The sequence below is a fragment of the Mustela nigripes genome, chromosome 2 (assembly GCF_022355385.1).
Source record: "Mustela nigripes isolate SB6536 chromosome 2, MUSNIG.SB6536, whole genome shotgun sequence".
Classification (NCBI taxonomy): domain Eukaryota; kingdom Metazoa; phylum Chordata; class Mammalia; order Carnivora; family Mustelidae; genus Mustela; species Mustela nigripes.
Window position 1 is genome coordinate 185,077,225 of NC_081558.1, and position 24,503 is coordinate 185,101,727.

The window sequence follows — 24,503 nt, forward strand, 5'->3', positions numbered from 1 at the left end:
GTTTTAAGTTCAGATCCCCTCCACCAGATGAGAATGAGCTATAGAGGAAATACAGAACTCATAAGAGAAAGATGTAAAAAATTAATGATCTAATAATAGTAGATGAAGTATATAACTTAAAAAGTTATTGGGATCCTTGTGTTCAATAAGCAAGTTAACCTTTGTTCTGCTCCAAAGAATTTTTGAATCCAAATAAGTGATTCTAAGGATTTTTAAAACAGCATAGAAATAACACTATAATAGTTACATGGTTTAAAGGATAGATGATCTCAGTAAAGTAAATTTCTTATGAACCATTCTTACCTATCAAGGGCTATTACTCCTGTATAACTGGAAAGTTGTGTTCGCTAACTAGTGTCCCTTTGTTCCCACCACTGCTGGGTTAGTACTGGCTAATGCGTATTAGTAAGATTAGTAAAGTGTTTGCTTTTACTAGGCATAATGCAGATCATTGCTCTTTCCTCAGTACATTAATCTTCTTGAGATTTTTCTCACATTCTTCACTGCATCCTGGTTTTGACAAGTCACACTTGTCACCTTGATTATTTTTGGGGTATGCCCTAACTCCCCATCAAAAAAAAAAGGAGGGGGGATTTATAAACTACATCTTAGTTACCTTTATTTCTGTGGCTAGCTAATGTTATTCATTATATACTTGTATTTTTTTTACTCTGAGAGGCTCTCTTTCTCAGTCTGGGAGCTGTCTCATTATAAACAATCCTCATAGCTGATCATTCATAGACATAAGATTTTAAAGAGTCCTCTGTATCATAGTTTTAATCTATAGTCCTTTGTTCAGTAGCCCTGATTCTGCTTGCTCTTACATGTCTTCAATAGTGTAAAACTTATCTCATGAGGTAGCCCAGTCCATATTTGGACAGGTCTGTCAATTTGAAAATGTTTTGTTTTATTGGGTTAAAAATCTGTCTACCCGTTTGTAACCCATGGAAGTTCACGGAACAGATCCATTCACTTTTCTATATAGTGTGTTTTTGAACATTATACTTTGGGGTTCCTTCTATTTCCAGTGCATGGATTTCTGTCTCCCCACCCCTAGTTGTTTTTCCTGTTGCAATACAGGGTTTTGAATTCTTATTTATTTAGCAAATGTACATTTGTATATGTCCCTCTTAAATCTTGAATTCTGAACTAATTGTCATATACCAGATGAGTTCTGACTATATCATATTATATTTTAGTCAGAATGTCTTAGCCATTATCCAGTATAGGGATGCATTATATCTTGTTGTTTATGACTTACTTTATACTTCAAAACTGTAATTGTGTCAAAATGTTAATTGTGTATTAAGAATTGGTACTGTTCTGTCTTCTAGATTTCTAAATAATTTGTAAGCAAGGTAATGGGAAAAAGCACTCTTTAGTGACAATTTTTTTTAACCTCATTTAACCTCCATGGAGAATATTGTAAAGGTTACTTTAAAAAAAAAAAAAAAGCACTTCAATGTATATCTAGTCAAAATATTAAAATCAGTCATTTTATTTGAATTTAATTCCATAAGGTCACTAGATGAAATCTCTTCCTTTACTTAGTGAATGGATGGAATATGTTAAAAGAGGAAAAGCAGACCACGTTTATGTTTTCAAAAGGCTAAATTGGAAACTTGTCTGTACTCACAGTCCAGTTCTTCAGAATTATAAAACTGAACTTGAAAGCACCCTGGTCACCTCTGACCCACTGGGGAACACAGCGAGGAAAGGTCACCACTGGAGAGGAAAGTGGTACGTTTCTTTTCAAGGGGAGCCACCTGCAATCACTGGTGTTATCAACAACACTTGGAGTTTCAGAGACCGATTATATTTTTTGCTTCAGCCAGCCATTGTGATAATAGCCTTTCAGAGGTGGCTGGGCTACTTTCAAACTTCTGTCGCTTAAAAGCCACATTAGGAAATTATATTATGCCTCTAATTTATCAAAATTGCTTTTTCCTTCTTGTTTTAATAAGATCATAAACCTTCAAAGAAGCCTTTCCTTATGAAGTGTTATGAATTAGGAGGAACAAATGTAGGCTTTTTATCTTATAAACACAACAAATATTTTACTCATAAAAATGTATTTGTCTTCAACTAGATATTCCTCTATTTCATCCTTAAAAGAGACACACTTTTCATAAAATAAACCATTGCTAAAGACTAACAAGTATCTATAAAACAAAGTGTCTTTCAAATTATTCTTTGATTAATTTGCTGTATCAAACAAAGGTCAAAGAATTGTATCCCCGAATGGTGACGGGAAGATGTGGAAAGGAAACATCATGTTCAGACTTGCCTTGGCTGGCTTAACAGTGCTGTTGCTCTAGTGATAGAGAAGGGGTATTTTGAACCAATGGGGTACACATGTAACATGGGACATCGTAATAGTTGGAAAAAATCAGAAAATTATTGTAAGAATTTACACTTCAGAGCAATACTAATTTCTGTGTGAGGCCATATTTTCATGACATTTCCTTTTGCCTACATGCCTTTTTTATCCTCTGCTTACATTTATATTGTTATTAATTTTTACATCCTCTTTTTTTTCCCCCTCTGTTTGCCTCATTTGTCCCTCATGCAACTGGTTGTGAATGAATTTGAATCACATTTTTATGCCAGTGACAAGTCGGAGTGCCAAATTGGAGCTATTTGAGACTCTGTTGTGAGAAATTTTTATGTTTACAATTTCTGACATCTGTATTAAACTCCTGTCATATTATAATTATTTCTAAAGTATGTTTGACCATTAACAACCAGCAGTATCAACAATGAAATACATGGTGACGGTAATTAGTAAGTTAGAAGAAAGCATAAGTGAGCAAGAGGGCTCTAGAAAGGCAAGTTGTGATGACTAGTGAAGTGGCACATTGTGGTAAACTCCATGAACTCCCTGTAATAGACCTAAAATGTTATTAATTTCGCCAGTAATGAATAACATGCAAAAGGACAAGAGAAAGCAAAAAATAAAAATGAAACAAAAAACCTAGGAAGCAAAATAACAAAATAATTTGAGAGACAGGCAAACCTGTGGGTTGTAATCATTAATATATTTTGCTGTGTCTGAGAATAAAGTCCGACCTTATGACTTTTTGTCTTTGAGCATTGTTTTGGAAGGAGGATAGTCGGATAGATGTGGACTAGTGTCCCAGTTTTCCACCTGTCTGCCCAGGTGATTTTGGTAAAACCACTTAACATCTCTTCTTTTAGTTTCCTCATCTATAATTAGGGTATAACAATCGCTACTATAAATACAATGAGAAAATTAAATATAATTATTTTTAGAATATTTTATTTATTTTTTTGATAGATAGTGAGAGAGGGAACACAAGCAGGGGGAGTGAGAGGGAGAAGCAGGCCTCCCACAGAGCAGGAAGCTGATGCAGGGCTTGATTCCAGGATCCCGGGATCATGACCTGAGCTTAACGACTGAGCCACCCAGGCGCCCAAAAATTAAATATAATTAAATGGGTAAAGCATTTGCTCCATTGTAGATCTTTAGGAAACTTAGGGTAGTTTTCTGTGCTTTCTTTGTTTCCCCAGTAAATAAGCTGCCGGCAGCCAACAGGGAAAGGAAATCATCCTCAGGAGTTAACAAAGTATATCATGACTGCCAGTTATCTCATATTGCTTATTGTTTGGGGATCATTGACTATTGCAGTGGAAACTGTTCACAGTGACAGTTCTATATGTCAATGAAAAAGCAAATATCAGAAACCTATTCAATGACTTTCAGTGCATGATGTTGAAAAAAAAGTATTGAAAATGTAGTTTGGGACAGCTCTTCTAAACGGGAAAAAGATGTTATAGCCTAAATAAAGAGCTTTCCTAAATGCCTGATTTAATCAGAGAGTAACATTCAGAATTTATATTTCTTAATAAAATTTCTCTCAAGAATAATATTCAGGGGAGGAAGCACGGTAGATACAGTTTGCCTGCACTTATTTTACTTCCATATTATGCAAAAGTAATATTATGTGGCATAGCTCATCACCAGTGATTACAGAGGAGAAAACCATAGGGCACAGGTTGTAGATTCCCTCTTGGTGCAAATAAATGGTTTGGTATGGGAACATTCACCACTGATCCAGAAAACCATTGGTAGTTATAATGACATGCTGATATTCAACAAGGATCCAATTGAGCGATTTTTAGCAACAAGAATTAATTTTGGTAAAAGTAGCAGATTTAGTTCTAAGGAACTTGAGGGGCCAATACAAAACTAATAAATGAACAGCATTAGGGATGCCTGGCAGTTTCAGTTGGTTAAGCAATGGACTCTTGATTTTGGCTCAGGTCATGATCTCACAGTCATGGCTGTCAGACCCCACCTTGGGCCCCACACTCAGCACAGGGTCTGCTTGTCCCTCTCCCTCTGCTTCTCCCACTGCTCTCTCTCTCTCTCTCATTCTCGCTCTCATTCTCTCTCAAATAAATAGATAAAAAAAATCTTTTAAAAAATTGAACAGCATTATAACATACCTTGCTTAAGACACAGTTTCTTCTATGGGATCCCCATTTATCTGTCCTCTCTGTGCTGTCCTAAAATAAACTAAAAATGATAACAGATACAAAAGTAATAGTAAGAAAGGATTCAAATTCTATCAAAAAAGTTAATGAATTAAAACAAAGCTGCAATTTTGAGTAATTTAATTACAGAATTAAAACATAGAATGAATTGCATGATTTTCCTGAGGCCTAGACACTTTTTTTTCCTTCTTTCCTATGGATGGTTCTTCAAAGCTAAGTAAGTAAGCGGGAGGGACCACATGGTGCAATGTACACAATGGGCTGTGAGTTCTGATGTCTCTGTCTGGGCTTCCTCACCTCTCTCATTTATTCCTTCATTTCATATGTATTTACGCTATAGCCCCTAAGTGCTAGGTGCTCTGCTAGCCTCAAGGATATAGCAGTTTTAACAGGACACCTCTACTTCAGGAGCACCAATTTATTACGTTAAAAATGAATGATAAATTAATTTTTAAAACCACACAGTGTTGCATAATTGCTATGTAGAAAAGGAACAACAAGAACAACGGCAACAAAAAACTCAATAAACCGGAAAAAAGATCATAGTATCACATAAGTAGTAAGCAGAACATAAAGGAGAATGAGGATGCTGTGGTTGGTAGAGTGGCCTGGTGTCCAAAGAAGGCCTCTCCAGTGTCCTATTTACTTATTTATTTATTTTTAAAAGATTTTATTTATTTATTTGACAGAGATTGCAAGTAGGCAGAGAGGCAGGCAGAGAGAGAGGAGGAAGCACGCTCCCTGCTGAGCAGAGAGCCCGATGCGGTGCCTGATCCCAGGGTCCTGGCATCATGACTGAAGGCAGAGGCTTTAACCCACTGAACCACCCAGGCGCCCCTCCATTGTCCTATTCAGTGAAACCTACTTGACATTTGAGCTGGGGTCCAGCACAGGGGCAGAGAATTCCAGGCAAAGGTGTGAAGTCCCTATGATGTAGATGAGTTGATTGTGCTTGAGGAACAGAAAGAAGGCTGCTGGAACCGGGGCTTAGTTGGGGGAAAAAAGTCATGGTATTAGACCATTGCCAGATCGTACTGGACCTTGTAACCAGCTCTACAGACTGGTGAGTATTCGGATGAGATGGGACTTAAATTCATTAGGGCAGTGTCGCTCTGGAGGGGCAGGATCTTGGCCCAACTGTGTGTCATTATTCTCTACCTGGCATCACACTGCAGAGGTGCAAAAGGCCTGGGCGTTAATAACAGTAATTCTAATACCATAACTGTCACTATGTATATCATATAGTATAATATTTCATATATATTTCCAAGTGGGTGGTTTTAGTAGTTCATCATGTGCCATTATATAGGAAAAGGAACCTTAAAACATACCATGAAACTTTAAAATAATTTTGGGACTTTTTTTTTTAGATTATTTATTTATTCATTTGACAGACACAGAAGAGGCAGGCAGAGAAAGAGGAGGAAGCAGGCTCCCGGCTGAGCAGAGAGCCCGATGTGGGGCTCGATCCCGGGATCTGGGATCATGACCTGAGCCGAAGGCAGGGACTTTAACCCACTGAGACAACCAGGTGCCCCAATTTGGGGACTTTTTTAAAAAAGCTCATTTGTCCTACCCACTTAAGCCCCCATGGCTAAAAATATATGTTTACAAAAAATAAAAAATTAAAAAAAAAAAAAAACAAACTCATTTGTAAGCACAGGCTAATCCTCAGACCTTTCACCAGATACCCTGATAGTCTGAGGAGCAAAGTTTTTATTCCCCAGGGACTGCATCCATTTCAAGTACGAAGTTTATTCTACTCTGTTGTTTCATCTTTTACAAACATGTCACTTTGCCTTTTACTCTAGAATATATTTGTGTTTATTTTACTCTTAAGATAGCCATACTAGTCCAGCTGCTTTGGTTCTGCAGTGAAAGAGACCTGAGTTTAAAGTATTACTTCATCACCAGTCAGCTGTGTGGATATGGGTAAGTTACATACTGACACTGGTAAAATGTGACTTTTAATTGCAGAAGGAAGCAGATTATGGTCTGTGGGCCTAATCTGTCCAAATCTGTTGCCTGTTTTTGTATGTAAAGTTTTGGTGAAATGCAGGCACACCCATTCCTTTACATATTGCCTATGACCCCTCTCATCCAGCAGAGCTGAGTTATAACAGACTGAGACCATACATAGCCGACAAGACCTAAAATGTTTATATCTGGCCCTTAAAAAAAATTACTACATACCTCAGAATACTGTGGGAATTCCACGTGGGAACACTTCAGAAAAAGCATTTAGTGTAAGGCCTAGCATTTAGTAAGTATTCAATATATATTTGTAGAGACACCTGGGTGGTTCGGTCATTAAGCTTCCGCCTTCAGCTCAGGTCATGATCCCGGGGTCCCAGGATCAAGCCCCATATCGGGCTCCCTGCTCAGTGGAGAGCCTGCTTCTTTGCCTCACTTTCCCTTGCTGTACGGCTTGCTTATACTCTCTCTTTCTCTGTGTCAAATAAATTAATTAAATCTAAAAAGATTTAAAAATATATATATAATTATGAGAATTTTTAAAAATTCATTTTGTTTACTTACAAATTAATCAGGTCAAATTGACCCTTAAGAAGATGGATCTTTATATACATCTTTGGGGGTACCAAGCGTCCAAGTTTGAGAAGTCTGTTTTTAAGCTGTAGTATTTTGGCAACACTTGCCCATTTCTGCATTAATAGCAGTCCTGGATGTTGGAAGTGTAATTTTGCCCACTAATCTGTCCTTGGTATGGATATTATAAATTATATATAGGTAAAAGTCCTTGGCTATATTACAGCAATATGGGTAGATTGTTAAATTAATCATTGCAGAATCCTTTGAAAATCTAGGCAGCAATGTGCAAATGCAAAATTTATAACGGGACCAAACAAAAAGAAACTGATGATTCCTTAAGGTTACTGATGTTTTTGTGGTTTCTTCCTTTTGTTCTCGTCACCAGAGATTTATATAACATTTGGGGAAATTTTCAATATTTAATCATAAGTATTCTTATTCCAGTGTAGGCTCTACATACAGGCCAATCCGAACTTACTCTAGCTGGAGGCTGGACATACTTTTGTTTTGTTTTGTTTTGTTTTAATGGGGTATAAAATGCACATGTGTATTAAAATTTCTAATAGATGTATGCATTGATAAGGAAATATGATTAGTGAAGAATTTAATAACTTTACTCTTCACAGTGGTAAACATCTTGTAAAAGTTCCCTAAACAAGGATTGTAAACTGTGGGGGACAAAGAAAGAGGATAATCCTTTATTTGGGGGTTCCAACTAAATAATTCCTTTTTTAAAAAAAAAGATTTTATTTATTTATTTGACACACAGAGAGAGAGAGATCACAAGTAGGCAGAGAGAGAGAGAGATGGGGAAGCAGGCTCCCTGCTGAGTGGAGAGCCGGATGCAGGGCTAGATCCCTGGACCCTGAGATCATGACCTGAGCCAAAGGCAGAGGCTTAACCCACTGAGCCACCCAGGTGCCCCCCAACTAAATAATTCTTAGTTTGTTTTCATTGTGAAAACATCTTGTTAAAAGCCTGCAGCATACTAATTACAGAACGTCTTTTGTAGTTGTCCAAAGTATCATAATCATTGTTTAAGTTGCATTTATTCCTGTGAAGTAGAGTTTATTGTTTTTTCTTTCCATTTCCTATTTTCCATTGACTCTGAAAATGGGATTTCTTAAGTAAATGTATTAGTTTAATTTGGTTTTTGTTGTTGTTGTTGTTTTAGTGCTTTAGAGTTAATGTTGGATTTTTAAAAAATAAATGTTAATTATTTGAGGTTTTTTAGTTTTCCTTGTACATTATTAATTCAGTTGAGGTCAATTTGTTTAAGATTAATTTTTTGAAAAATATAGCCCATGGTTCCTACCACATAGACATTTATGGTTAAGTTGGGAAGACGAGGTTTGTTATTTGCATGAACCAGTTTATCTCCTATTATCTTTTATGCAGCACTGATGTAAGGAATTGTCAGATTCTGTGAAGCGTTTGCCAGGATTTGAATAATGAGTAGCATTTGGATAGGAGAGAAATAGCAAATGATTCTTATATCTGATTCTTTAGGGGGTGTAGGCTGGGTAGTTTTAGTTTTGTTTTTGAATGTAATTTTTTATTTTTACAGGTCATCCAGAATTGTGTTATTGTCTAAAGCACAGTATTTGATGTGATTAATCTTTAGGTCTGGAATGTGTTAGTGTATAGTGAAATGATTCAAATAATTTGGCCTATATCCTAAAACTCAGAAATTTTTTAGTCTTAAATTAACATTTTACTTTAACAAAAAGTTTATGAAATTAGGAGAACAAATAATGGAGTATTCTGTTTTAAAAATAATCACATTAAGATTCAGAGAGATTATGTGTTTATACTCATTTTTGCCAAATTGGCTTGAATACAGTTTTCTTGACTCCTAATTTACTGCTGTTTCTTTGTGAATACAAATGTTTCATTAATTTTCATTAAGTGGAGTAAGGCATAATTTTCTCATAAAATGCATCAAACCAGGGTACCTAATATCTGTAAATTTTCAAATTCATGTATAAATATGTATATTTATATATACTTAATGGATTTCAAGCAATAGCTCATTTAGTGTGAGGGGCTTTCACTTTCATTTCTTCAATAAGGATTTAAAAGGAAAAGAGGCCAACAAGAGAGAATGATTAAAGAAGGAAAAGGAAAGGAAAGAGAAGAAGCAATCATATGGAAAGCTAGTTCAGGGATGAAGGAGCCACAAAGAGGAAAGGAGGGAAAGAATGGTTACTCAAGATTGACAGAAAGATCAGAGTCTGTGTTGAAAGAGACAAGAATTGATACAGGAGTCAAGAACAGAGTGAGAGGGGCGCCTAGGTGGCGCAGAGGGTTAGGCCTCTGCCTTCGGCTCAGGTCATGATCTCAGGGTCCTGGGATTGAGCCCGAATCGGGCTCTCTGCTCAGCGGGGAGCCTGCTTCCCCTCTCTCTCTCTCTCTCTCTGCCTGCCTCTCTGCCTACTTGTGATTTCGCTCTCTGTCAAATAAATAAATAAAATCTTAAAAAAAAAAAAAGAACAGAGTGAGAGATTCAAATCAAAACCACATTGAGATACCACCTTACACCAGTTAGAATGGCCAAAATTACAAGACTGTAAGCAACGTGTGTTGGAGAGGATGTAGAGAAGAGGGAACCCTCTTACACTGTTGGTGGGAATGCAAGTTGGTGCAGCCACATTGGAAAACAGTGTGGAGATTCCTTAAGAAATTAAAAATAGAGCTTCCCTATGAGCCTGCAATTGCACTACTGGGTATTTACCCCAAAGATACAGATGTAGTGAAAAGAAGGACCATCTGTACCCCAATGTTCATAGTAGCAATGGCCACAATAGCCAAACTGTGGAAAGAGCCAAGATGCTCTTCTGTGGACGAATGGATAAAGAAGATATGGTCTATATATACAATGGAGTATTATGCCTCCATCAGAAAGGATGAATACCCAACTTTTGTATCAACATGGACGGGGCTGGAAGAGATTATGCTGAGTGAAATAAGTCAAGCAGAGAGAGTCAAGTATCAAATGGTTTCACTTACTTGTGGAGCATAACAAATAACATGGAGGACATGGGGAGATGGAGAGAATTGAGTTGGGGGAAATTGGAGGGGGAGACAAACCATGAGAGTCTGTGGACTCTGAGGACTAAGTGAGGGTTTTGGAGAGGAGTGGGGTGGAGGGTTGGGTGAGCCTGATGGTGGATATTAAGGAGGGCACGTATTGCATGGAGCACTGGGTGTGGTGCATAAACAGTGAATGCTGGAACACTGAAAAGAAATCAAACAAAATAAAATAAAATGGGGGAAAGAAAAGAAAAAAAAGAACAACAGAGTGAGATTTGATAGGTAAAGAGGCTATGACATGTAGTGGGGATTTCCCTGGGATGTATATTGCTAGAAAGAATGCTATTCCAAAGGTATTCTCTTTAGAGGAAAAAATTCAAGAAAAAAAAATGACTAAAACAGGGAAGAATAATTGATCTTTATGTGGGGAGGACAGTCACAAAGTGATCACATAAAAATATTCATCTTACTTTTCTTACCCTCGCCTGTTTATTTGATGGTTAATTTGATACCTTTCTACGAAATCTGATTGTGTTGACCATATATTAGAATCAGTTTTTAAAGGCGGCCCTATGTTAAATACTACACTAGAGAAATGACAGTAAGTAATAAAAACATTCCTGCTATGTCTGTCAGTATGGATTGGGAGCTTTTCTGAAGTAAATTACTTCTTATAAATTTGAATGTATGATATATTGTCTCATTTATCCTATAGAATCGTTAATATTATTAGTCACTATTATAATTAAATGTATTAGGGCACCTGGGTGGCTCAGTGGGTTAAAGCCTCCTCTGCCTTGAGCTCATGTTATAATTCCAGGGGCCTGGGATTGAGCCCCACATCGTGCTCTCTGCTCAGCATGGAGCCTGCTTCCCTCCTTCTCTCTCTGCCTACTTATGATCTCTGTCTGTCTAATTAATTAATTAATTAATTAATGAAATCTTAAGAAAAAAATTAAATGTATTTATCATATTGTTTATAAAGTGTCTGTCTCTCCCATTAGACCCCGAAGTCCATGAAAATGGGTATTGTGTATTTCGTATTCATTACTGTATCCCCACCACTTAGCACTGTGCCTGGCACAAAGTAGGTACTCAAGAAATAAATGATGAATATATAAATAAATAAATACTACACTACTCCAGAAAAAAAAATCCTGAGTCAAAAAAAATTAGGCTTGTTTTATTTTGGTATTACCCAAACATGCTTATCTTTGTGAAGATTTATTTTCAATATAAAAATACCAGAACACATTGTACTAGAACACAGTACTAGAGCACATTGTCTTATTCCAATGTATTTAACCTATTATTTAAACAAATACACATTTAAAATCTGTTTATTATCTAATAGTTCTCCTTAGTCAATTTCATACTGTATATCAAACTGCTAATAACATGATTATCCCATTTTCTCATTTAATCCCCTTCAAGAGGATGCTGAAATTTTCAACATCTTATTGTAAAGAAAACTGAGTCCTGGAGAGGCTAAATACCTTGCTCAAGTTCATGCAATTAATTTGATTACATATAAGAGCAATGGATATGTGGGACTTACATAGTCTTTAAAAAAAATTGGTGTACCAAGGAAATTGCCAAAAACAAGAATTAATATATTCATGCCACATGTGGCAGTATAAAATTATACTTAAGAATTATGGTTTTCAGAAGATGGGATTGAGAGGAAGTCAAACCATAAGAGACTCTTAACCTCAGGAAACAAACTTTGGGTTTCTGGAGGATGGCATGGGAAGGGATAGGGTGGCTGGGTTATGGACACTCGTCATGGACATTGGTATGTGCTATGGTGAGTGCTGTGAATTGTGTAAGCCTGATGATTCACAGACCTGTATGCCTGGGGCAAATAATACATTATATATTAGTAAAAGTAATTAAATATATATAAATAAAATAAATTTTTAAATTTTTAAAAAGAATTATGTTTTGGGGTGTGCCTGAGTGGCTCAGTCTGTTAAGCTTCTGCCTGCCTGCTTGGGTCATGATCCCGAGGTCCTGGAATGGAGCCCTGCTTTGGGCTTCCTGCTCAGTGGGGAGCCTGCTTCTCCCTCTGCCCCTGCCTGCCCCCGTTTGGTGGTGGTGGGGGAGCTCGTTTGTGCTCTCTCTCTCTCTCTCTCAAATAAATAAAATCTTCGAAAAAAATAAGCTTTTAAAAGCTGATTTTGGTTTGGTATTTGTCAATGATAAATATCTATATATATTCAAAGCACTGTGACTTGTTTTGATCTGGAGCGGTAATTAGGTTCATTCTATAAGAGCGGATTTTTAACCTTGTTTGAAAGACATGGATATGTGCGCTATCTAGATGCCCATGTCTATATATATATATTTAAGTATAATTAGTTAATTTACAGCGATTTATTATGGAGAAAAACAATGTTTTGTTCAGATAAGGGGTCTAATAATTTCACAGAATACCTCACCTATACTTTCACCAGAGAGGGTGACCTAGTTTGGCTTTCTACTTTCTGTACCTTGGCCTACTCAACTTTTTGGGTCGTCTACTTTGAGAAAGATCTAAGTTCCCTCCAAACGTTAGTAAGATATTTTATAAGCATTAATGCTTTGAAAATTCACTTTTGATAACAGTTTTTGTGAGGAAACAGAGAAATAAGAACCAATTTAAAAACAAATGATGTATTAATTTCTTAAATACCCAGGGTAACCATTATCAGAGTGAGTTATTATTTGATTTATATTTGTCTCTTTTATATCAGGCTGAATGCTTTCATTTTTGTTCTCACTGATGGTTCCTCTGGTCTCTTACTATTCCCTTAACATGCAAACACACACACACACACGCACACGCACACAAACACGCCTTTCAAGTGTGCCTTTTCCTGTCTTACTTGAGCAGACAACCAAGCTTGTTAAGAAATCAGTCAAATTAGAGAAAAAAGAGACTTGAAAATTTCTCAAGTATTTTTTTTAAGCAAAAGTATAATTGGAAGGATTTAGCATATAAAGGTACAATATGCTATCTTTTTGTACTTATTTCCCAGAGAATCCCTGATTGGATTTACAGATACTACAAATAGAGGTAATTTTTATGCAATATTTAATAAGCTAAATACAGTTTAGGCCTTCAGGGAAAGAAAATGTTTTATTGTAATAATGAATGTAGATAACCAGGGCTCAGTGGATATAATGTGATTAGACAGCATATTAATTTATCTAAAATAAAGTTTTGTGGGTTAAAATCCAGAAAATAATGTGATATTGCAAAGAAAACTTCAAAATCATATTTCAGAATAACCATCTATGTTCTGAAATTTATATTATTACATATTTTTAGTAGTCAAATTAACAGTCTGTCTCACTAACATTTTGTGCTACTTGCTACCTAATTTTATTTGAAATTAATATATACAATAGCCTCAGTATAATTCTCAGTGTCTGAAAACCCAGATATATTTTATGATCGGTGATACTACTGTCTAGTATTAGGTATGATCACTGGATTATATTGATCAATTTCTTAATCATTTCCTATTGACTGACAAAGTATAATTTCTGTTGATAAAGTACAAGCAAAAATGCAGCATTTTTTTCTTTAGTGGTTAATTTAGTTACATTTAAATTGATAGAGGACTTTTTTATAATTTTTAAAAAATGGAATAGGTAGATATTACCTGCTTTTCAATGGCAGTAATTTCAACAGAGTATTTTCCTTCTCATGTTATTTTTATCATAATTTAGGATTCTGTCCTTTTATTTGACATGCCATACCTTCTTCATGAAAGAAAAAGTCTTAAAGCGTTTTCTTGCTCAAGGTCGACCTACTGCCTGAGTTGAAATACCTGGATCAAAACATGTAGTTTCCTTTCACGGTGTTCAGATGTGCTCTTTGATAGCCATTCAGCTTCAAGATTGTGGAATAATTAAGAAGGATTTATAATTTTCTTTAGATTTTTACATTTAGTGACTCTTTAATAATGTTTCCTATTAATTATACAATACTAGTAGTTTTAATAACATCCAATGGACAAAGTTGCTTACTTTGAAAATCCCAGAAGTTATTCAGGACCACAATTAAAAACAACATTTTGGCAAATACATTTAAATTACAAAATGTAACTTCGTCCAATAAATGTTGTTAATTCTGATTATACTTGTTCACCAAAAAAATTTGACTATATTTTATTTCATTATAAAGTTCGTTGGCAGAATGTGAGACAATCTACAGGTTTTTTTTTTTTTAATTTTAGGGATATTTTCTAGAGATCTTAATATTGGAATTATCTGTGTAACAAAATTTCCTTAATAAATCTTCATTACTTGATTACAGGTTGAATATTTCAGACAGCTAAACCAATTAGAATCCTGATTATTTTGATTGCCAGAAATTCTTAAATATATATATTCTTCAGCCATATATTCAGTTTTTATATCAGATACCTGTTTATGATTCACAGGAAAGTCAGCTGCATTTTATTATCTTTTTCTGGATTGTAGCAATTCTGTTTTGCTTACTAAAAAAATATGAGTAATGTAATCAGTTAACTTGGCAATATAGATCATGTAGTATTAGCTTCTAACAACTTATGTGTTAATTAGTTTAAGATATAAAGCTAATAATAAAATAGGTTACTTCTCATACACATTCATCCTGGGCCCCAAAGTATATTATTTTGGCATCACCTTCTAAAATTTAGCATCTATATCTCTTCCAGTTGTTTGGAAACTAAGCTGCCCTTTGGTTTCTAAGAATAGGCTTTAAAACCCTTGTGTCAATGGAGAAATCTTGAAATCAAAGCCCTACCTTGTCTGCTGGAACTCACCAGAGTAAAATTGTGCTTCTAAATTCTGCTATATATTTTTATGGGACTCTAATCAACTGGATGTATCAACTGTGTGATAGGCTGTCTGATGACATTTTAAGGTAGAAAAAGTAAATTGCCTTTTTTATTGTACCCTTTGACAGACATTTTCACACTTTGATCAAGGCAAACCAGACAGTTGAGATGATTCTGTTTATTTATTACTAAAGGGTGTGCTGAGTAATATTTCTATTTCAATCATAATTTGGAATACATTATAACCCTTCTTTTTTTCAGCCCTGCCCCAAAAAAGAAGGAAAAATGGAATTTACAGGTACAGGACTAAAAAATTATGATAGTAGAAATAGTAATAGACATCTTTCAGAAATCTGTTTCCAGGGCACCTGGGTAGCTCAGTCAGTTAAGCATCTGCCTTCTGCTTCTGTACGGGGTTCTGGGATTGAGCCCCACATTGGGCTCCCTGCTCAGCTGGGAGCCTGCCCTCTCCCTCCCCCTCTCCCTCTGTCTGCCACTCCCCCTGCTTGAGCTTTCTCTCTCTCTCTCTCTCTCAAATATCTTAAAAAAAAAAAAAAATCTGTGTTTCCACTGGTACCTATTCCTTAAGCTTGTTCTGTTGGTCTCTTTAAAAACAAATCTTAGGGATGCCTGGGTGGCTCCATCAATTGCATGTCTGCCTTCAGCTCAGGTCCTGATCCCAGGGTCCTGGAATCGAATCCCTATTAGGCTCCTTGCTTAGCGGGGAGCCTGCTTCTCCCTATGCCTGCTACTCCCCCTGCTTGTGAGATCCCTCTCTCTCTCTAACAAATAAATAAATAAAATCTTTAAAAAAAAACTTAGATTCAGTGAACAAGTTCATTCATGTACTGGCTTAATGATTTCATTGTCCCTGTGATGCTGAAAGGTAGCATGTAGAGCAGAATGCCTCAACCTGGACTCCTTACATATTTGGGGTTTTTAAAAATTATTTATTTATTTTAGAGAGAGAGAGCAAGCAAGAAGTGGCAGGCAGAGAGGGAGAGAGAGAATCTCAAGCAGATTCCCTGCTGAGTGCAAGCTGACAGGCTCAGTTCCATGACCCTGAGGCCATGACCCAAACAAAACTATGAGCTGGAGGCTTAACTGACTGAGCAACTCAGGTGCCCCCACATTTAGATTTTTAATGTGTAGATTCTTCCACTTGGTTTTGAAATCTGAGTACATGAGAGAAAATTACTTTAGAAGTAGTTTTCTCTACGAACCTATAATAAGTATTTTATAATTATAGAATAAATGTTAGGCTATGCTTCCTGCAGAAAAGAGTTAATATAGCACAATTAAGACTGCTATTCTTAGAAATGCCTGCCTGCAAGATTGGCTTCAGGCTAGCCATTGGGGACTTGGATTTGGAGAGGGTTCTCATCATTCCCAGAACTGAAAACAGTGGTTCACTGGACTTAAACACTTCATACAAGCAATATGTCTGTTTTTGTTCTAGATAGTTTGGTCTCCTATGAAATATTGTATATCTCCTTTCTGAACACCCACTTTCCTTCTGGGAATCTAGGTTTTGATATGTCAAGGCAGAGGATACCCAGTCACCAACCTCCTGTAAAATCACTAGGAACTGAGTTTCTAATGAGTTTCTCTGGTAGACATTTCACAAGTGTTGTGACAGTTTGTTGTTGGAAGGATTAAGTGTGACTTCATCAGGAGAGGACTCTTAGAAGCTTGTGTCTAGACTCCTCTGAACTTTGCTCCATCTGTGTGCTTTTCTTTTTGTTTATTTTGCTTTTTATCCTTTTGCTATAATAAGTCATAATCATGATCACAACTATATGCTGAATCCCATCTGTCCTCCGAGTCACTGAATGTGAATCACTGAATCACTGTGAACTTGAATCACTGACGGGGGAGGTTCTAGAGGAACCCTGGCATAGCTTTCCTCTTGTAATGTAAGTTCAGTGATCTGTGATAATTACATTTTTAATTATATAAATACAGTTGAATACACTATACATTTAAATACACTGTCTGTGTTCAGTTGGATGTTTTCCTAGTGTTAAAAGAAAGGAAAGGGAGGTGCCTAGGTGACTCAGTGGGTTAAAGCCTCTGCCTTCAGCTCAGGTCATGATCTCAGGGTTCTCAGATCGAGCCCCACATCAGGCTCTCTGCTCGGCCGAGAGCCTGCTTCCTCCTCTCTCTCTCTACCTGCCTCTCTGCCTACTTGTGATCCCTCTCTCTGTCAAATAAATAAAATCTTAAAAAAAAAAAAAAAGAAGAAGAAGAAAGGGAGGGGAATGCTACATCTTCATTTCAATGGTAATATAAATACTCTTATGACCTACTATTTTTCATCTTTGAGTTCTGGATCCTGTCCATGAAAGGTCTGGTTATTTCACAGACTCAGATCTCAGTCTTCCTTGTTCTCTGTCTTGTCAGATCTCTAAAGTTTTGATTTTGTACAATCTGTGTTCTAGAGTCAGTTTAATCAGGAAACTGAATTTACCAAGAGTGAATTAGTCTGTCTAGATTTGTCATGTAAGATGATAAGAGACACAAAATTGGGATCACAGAGATTTTGAAAACATATTTACGAGACTGTCTTTCCTCTATTTCCTGCATGAATTTTTTCTTAACCAACAAAAACTAATTATTTATAAAACATTACTCTTATAAGACTAATTGTTGTTATTATTTAACTCCTCTTAATAGTCTAGTTTTAGAAAATGTATATAACCAAAGATTTAATATTTTTTAACTTTTGCTTTTCATTTGCTACTACCAACTTAAAATTTTAGGTCTGATTTTTTTTCTATAATGTATTTCCTGAGATTTTGTTATAAAAAATAAAACTTTCTAGATTTTATTTCTTTACTGTTTTTGTTCTAGATAGTTTGGTCTCCTATGAAATTTTGTATATCTCCTTTCTGTCTTTACAGATAACACATCTAGTTTATGCTTCATCCATGATTTATAAAACATTATAAAATAAATTATTTTGAAAGCACTACAAATTTGATTGATTCCTCTCAGTTTAACCTTGTGGTGATTTCTGCACCCCAGGATTGTTGATGTTGTTCAGACATCGTTTCAGGTTAAGAGCATTTTAAGCTCTAATATGTAGAATTTAGTATTTTTTAACCCATTAGATTTTTTTTTTTTAATTTAGATGCGCCATTATCATTGTTTCTTTTCAGATTATCACAGGGAATTCCTTTTCTGTTTATCCATACTAAGAATCTGTCTAGTCATATGGTCACAGCTAACTGTCTTTTTTTTTAAATACATTATACTTCTTTTGCTCAAGAAGAGAATAGATTAAAGGTTGCAGTAATATGAATGAACAGGCCATTAATAATGCTGCCCATAGTCAACTAAATGATATTGTGCAATGCTTTCTTTTGTTATTAAATTCACAGCATCCCCTTTTTTTGTTTTTATTGGATTGCAGTATCACTGGCTCTTTTTAAAAAATCTTTGTAGATATCAGGACACAGTTTTATAGTGCAACCTGTGTCTAGTCTGCCTAGGAAACATGCAGTCCATAATATTTGTATTAGAAATTGATAGCAACTGTCTACAAGCCCAAGCTGGTGGTATAAACAAATATAGGGCTGGTATTGGAAAATGGAGAGTGGCAGGGACTGGGAAGAGTTTAGGAGGTCCATGTACTATCTGCAGGCATTCAAAGTGAGAATTTGAAGTCCTCTGCAAGTTAAACAAAGCAGTAGTACATGCCACATTAGGCCCAGGGACAGTTTGTAATCTCTTACATATTCATATCTTCATACATCTTCCCAACATATATAGTACTTAAATAGGTTTTGTTCCTATCTGGGGTATTTTTGACTAAAAATATCTTTCCAGTTCCTTTCAGAAATAAAATATGTATTACCAGTTGAATAGCCAAATTACAAAAGTATGTCCTTCTCAAAAACATTGTTTACAAAGGATTATTAATATGGAATTTTCTTCATATCTTCTTTCTGGAGTACTCCTATAGCCAACTTTGTTAGAAAAAAGTGTGGACGTGCTTCCTTTCTATTTTGCTGTGAACCAAAATGGCTCTAAATAAAACTTCAAAAAATGTATCAATACTAGAAAGTACTACACAAAATAGAGTAATTTTGATTAGATTTGGTTGTAGAATGCCTCTTTGTTTTAATTAATTTCTTTTTGTTAAGCAGAGTTGGTTTCTGTTTGTTAGTTTGTTTTTCTTAACCCCTAAATGAATATGCATTCATGGAAACATTAGCAAATTCTGCCTTCCTCATGGCTTGGACCTAGCAATGTAAGAGTTCCTTACTACCTTTCAGATGTTCTGGATTGCTTGTATTTCTATTTGTTTCATGTCCTTTTTTTTTTTTTTTTTTTTTTTAATTTCAGTAAGTTTGCAAAACGCAAAATAACTTATTTAAAGCAGTTAATTACTAACAACTCATCTTTCCCCAAAGTTTGGATTTACTCTTCTGAAGTTGATTGTGATGACTTAATATCCACTTATGTCAGATTGCTCTTTAATATATGGAAGGTTTAAAAAAAAAAAACATAAATTTTAACTGGGTTAAAGATTTATGTTCATTATAACTGCTTTGCCATTAAACTAAATGAGGTATTAAAGTCTTAAAACCGGAGTTATAATAAGAGAGAGAACTCAACCAAAACTGTATGACTAAAGAAAATACTAATTGATGATGCCTTCTTTTCAATTGTCCGAAATAGTCTTGTTTCGTGTGGCGTCTTTAATTGAGTTATAACAGTTCTTTGTTTTCCCTCTGTTTTTTATGGATGTATGACTCTAACTTGTAAAACTTGTTACTATATTACTCATGTGTGTTTTAGTAATTAGGATTCTTTTTCTTTACCCTCACCAAAGCACAATAATCTGGTAAATGTAATATCCGTTGTGTGATTGACTTTAAGTCCTTTTGTTTTTAATTTTTTATTCTAAGTGTATGTTTGAAATTGTAGAATGAGGAAATATTTTAAGCAAACATTGGAGACAGTTTTTCTAATCATAATGAAATTATATTTTCCAGGAGGAGAAGCTTTGTAACTATGGTTATGTTACATGAAAAATCTTGATGAAAATTTAGAGATCATTAACAGATTTTTTTTATTGCTGTTGCTATAAACAATACTATGTCATAATCACTGTGTGATTGCTAAGGATACAGCATTGACCTGGAGGGTCCCTGTATTCTGGACCCAACTTACACACTTTTTCTCCATTTTTCTTAGATATTAAGTGATTTTGCAACCAAAAAACTTAGTAATCTCTTAGAACGAATTTCATCAAACAAATGTGATAATAGTTTTCTGCTTTTTGTATATTTCTTTGAACATCATAATTCCTAAGATATTTATAATTAATACTCTAAGCAAACAACATATAACAATCAAAGAAACCACTATAAATAATGCATTTAAATATATTTTTTTCTAATGTTTTAGCTGGGAAGTTTTAAGATTCCTTCTGTCAAACATAAGATGGTGGTTAGAAGAATATGGCTTTGATGGATTTCGTTTTGATGGTGTTACATCCATGCTCTATCATCACCATGGAATGGGTAGGTAGCCTCATATATTACAGATGGAACTAATGATTTCATTTTTTTTTACTGGAATTTAAAACCAGATTTAGGGTTCAGTTAACAGAATTGCAATGACTATTATTGTTGGCTTGATTTTTATTGGTTTCATTGTGTATGTCCTTTCTCTAGTGATTTCTGATCCCTTTTGGTAAGAGGTTGGAAAATATATCTTATAAGTAAATGAACAATAATGCTTTTCTTTGAAATGTATCTACTTAATAATATGCTATCCTTAATATGTAGCTTTCCTTTCAAAATGTTTTATTTTTTTCATTCTGTTCTATTCAAATATAACATGCAATGTTAAATTAGTTGCAAATATACAAACTAAAGATTCCACAATTCTGCACATTACTCAGTCTCATCAGAATAAGTGTACACTTAATCCCCTTCACCTGTTTCACCCCTCCCCAAACCCACCCACCCCCGCCCCCCGCAACCATCAGTTTTTTCTGTATATTTAAGAGCCCGATTTTTTGTCTCTTTTTCCTTTGTTCATTTTATTTATTTCTTAACTTCCACATATGAATGAAGTCATATGGTATTTGTCTTTCTCCGACTAGCTTATTTCACTTAGCATTATACTCTTTAGATCCATCCATGTTGTTGCACAGGCAAGATTTCATTCTTTTTATGGCTGAATAATATTCCATTATATATATGTGTAACACACACATGCATATATATAATCACAACTTTTTATTCATTCATCTCTGGGTGGACACTTAGGTTGCTTCCATATCGTGGTTATTATAATAAATAATGCTGCAATAAACATAAAGGGTATATATATTTTTTTGAATTAGTGTTTTTGTATTCTTTGGGTAAATATGGGCTATTTCATGGTTTTGTGCAGATTTAGGGTTATAGGTTCTAGTTCTGTGAAAACTGCTGTTGATATTTTGATAGGAATTTCATTGAATCTGTAGATTGCTTTGGGTAGTGTAGGCATTTTCACAATACTCATTCTCCCACTCCATCAGTATGGGAAAGCTTTCCATTTGCTTGTATCATCTTTAATTTTTTCCATCAGTGTTTTATAGTTTTAAGAGTACAGGTATTTCACCTCCGTGGTCAAGTTCATTCCTAGGTATTTTATTCTTGTTGGTGCATCAGTAAATGGATTTTTTTTTAATTTCTCCTTTATTACTTCATATTAGTATATAGAAGCTCATTAGATTCCTGTATATTAATTTTGTATCTTGTGAGTTTACTAAATCCATGTATAGGTTCTATAGTTTTTGGAAGATTCATTAGGATTTTCTATATATAGTAAACATCATGTCATCTGCAAATAGTGAAAATGATGAAAAACTGAGAGCTTTTCCTCTAAGATCAGGAAGTGGACAAGGATGTCTGCTCTCACCACTTTTATTCAACACAATACTGGAAGTCCTAGCCAAAGAAATAAAATGTTTTTAAGCCAACCATTTATCACAGCTCCCATACAATATGAACATGACAGCAATTGCAATGAGAAATAAATAACCAAAAAAAAAAGAGAGAGAGAGAACCTTTGTGAATGTGTTAGTCCCTTTGCGTATTAAACACTGATGAAAATTATGTATATTTTAAATACCGATGTTCACAATTAAAAGTATAAATTAATTTGTAATTTAAAATACTGATCAAAGATCTTCAGTTTAAAAATTGTTCAAAGAAGTGGGATCATGGAATCCTAATTTCTTAGTAGATCATATGGTGAATAATTACTATTTTTTTAATGGCCAAATATTTACCAGCAACAACCAATTCGAAAAGGAGACTTTAAACTGTAAATCTTGAAAAGTGGCTACCAAGGAAAGAAGCTATATTCAGAGCATCCTGCTATCTGCTCTTAGTCATGGTGCTACCCCCATGAATTTATGTATTTTCCAAGGAAAGACGTTGTATCTATAAAACATGACAGGTGTCGCTGATATCCTCCAGTTTGGAGAGAAGCTAATTTAGGGAATGAAGAAGGAAAGCATGGCAAAGGTCAAGAAAGAGCCTCTCCTAGATTACAGCACCTGCATACTCGTGTAGAACTTCTCTCTGCTGAGGGCTTGATATTTTCCAAGGAATTGTGGACTTAGGGAAATTAATTGGAAAAAAAAATGAGATAAAGCAATTAACATCAAGACACAAAGTGTTCAATTTATGAAATTGAATGACAAAGGGAAGTTCAGCAGGTGACAGAAAGAAAAAGAAATTTACCTATGTGAATGAAAACAGTGGCTGAACTCATACTTTTTGACTGCCAAACAGCAATGTTTAAAAAATTCTTGGGAAAACGAAATTTGTCTCAAGAATTTAATTGAATTGTCATTCAGGTATTAAACTGAAAGAGGTTAAGGAATAAAACTTCCTTTATTATATTTGAAAATATCATTTAGTGATGGGAAACTGAAAAAAAATTGAATCAAAATGAAAAACTTGATATAGGGAAGCAGAGGGAAAAGGCATATGTTGGACACTAACTTGGTTTTATTAAAAATGATTAAACAATTCAAGGAATTGAAAGTAAGTAGTACAACCTCCATAAGTGCTATGTACTATAAGCAACCAAGGTTAGGATGTGGGAGAAGAGAAGGTAGAAGAAAGATGGAGGATGTTAAAATCTTTTTGTCATCATGGGAAATCTGTATTGCATAAATTGAATCACATACATTAAGTAATATAAACACTATGTCTCAATGTTATGATGGTTTTCATATTTGCTTTTCTTTACCTCAAAAGGATCTAATAGGAACTAGCTAACATTAACATCTCTCTCTCTCTTTTTTAAAGACTTTATGTATTTATTTGACAGAGATCACAAGTAGGCAGAGAGGCAGGCAGAGAGGGGGAAGCAGGCTCCCTGCTGAGCAGAGAGCCCTACCCAAGGCTCTATTCCAGGATCCTGGGATCATGACCTGAACCAAAGGCAGAGGTTTAACCCACTGAGCCACGCAGGCACTCCTAATATGAACATCTCTTGACATGAGAAAAAAATGTATCTGAAAATTGAAATCTAGAATTTGGTGTCATTTCTCTCTCTCTCTTTTTTTTTTTTTTTTTGATTTAAAGTTATGTTAAAATTAGTTTTTTCAATTAAAGTGCTTTCTTTTTTTGCTTTTGAAAAATGAAAATTAAATTTCAGGATTATCTGAATTCCAAATATTTACCATGGAGTACCTTACTAAAATAGAACATATATTTGCTAATGATAATATTACATGGCATTGAAGCCCATTACACTTTGCTATGGAAACAAAACTGATCTCAATAAACTAATTGGTGGGGGCATTTGTGCTAAGAAGCCTTGCACATTAACATAATGTATCTATATTGATTTTCTGTTCTCTAGGTCAAGGTTTTTCAGGTGATTACCATGAATATTTTGGACTTCAAGTAGATGAAGATGCCTTGATTTATCTCATGTTGGCAAATCATTTGATTCACACATTGTATCCAGATTCTATAACAGTAGCTGAGGTAAAGCCATAATGATCTCTACCCTCTGACCCCCTTTAATATAGAACATTTTGTCAGCATACAATATTTGAATGATTAATCTCATGTTGTCAGTAATTGTATAACTGAAATGATACCCTGACTATAGTGCAGCTATCTGGTGTGGGTGGAACATTATTTGGAATACAGTGTTTTCTTATTAGGAGATAGTATGCACTAATTACTTGTCATCCTTCCATTGTTACAAAAGAAAATGCCAGTGGTTAGAAAGTAAAATATCCTAATCAGTGGACAGGTCCTTCCGCCCTGAGACCTTCAACAGAGAAAAGAAATGAATATTAATGCGTGTCTGTTTATTTATTTATTTATTTTTTTCCTTTTCTGGTTTAATCATTAGAGATGGCATGGATCACTGCCTGCAAGCTTCTCTGAAGTCTCTCTTGTTCTGATGCGATTACCTTCCTTGTTTACGTTATTGCTCTTGGATTGCCAAATGTTCACTAGTTATTCATGATTACTGAAGGTTCATGATTAACTGTCCCAAAGCTGCGCTGTAATGATATAATTCGGTATATGCATAATTGACAATTCCCCT

General features: G+C 35.0%; 1 protein-coding gene across 1 annotated transcript in view; it reads left to right on the top strand.

Annotated features, from left to right (window-relative positions):
• Positions 1-24,503, top strand: part of GBE1 (1,4-alpha-glucan branching enzyme 1) — a 271,358-nt gene that overhangs the window by 164,943 nt on the left and 81,912 nt on the right. Inside the window, exons 8-9 of the mRNA XM_059392145.1 lie at positions 20,334-20,449; positions 23,802-23,929. Of these exons, the coding sequence (XP_059248128.1) occupies positions 20,334-20,449; positions 23,802-23,929 (244 nt within the window). The remainder of the gene's footprint in view (positions 1-20,333; positions 20,450-23,801; positions 23,930-24,503) is intronic.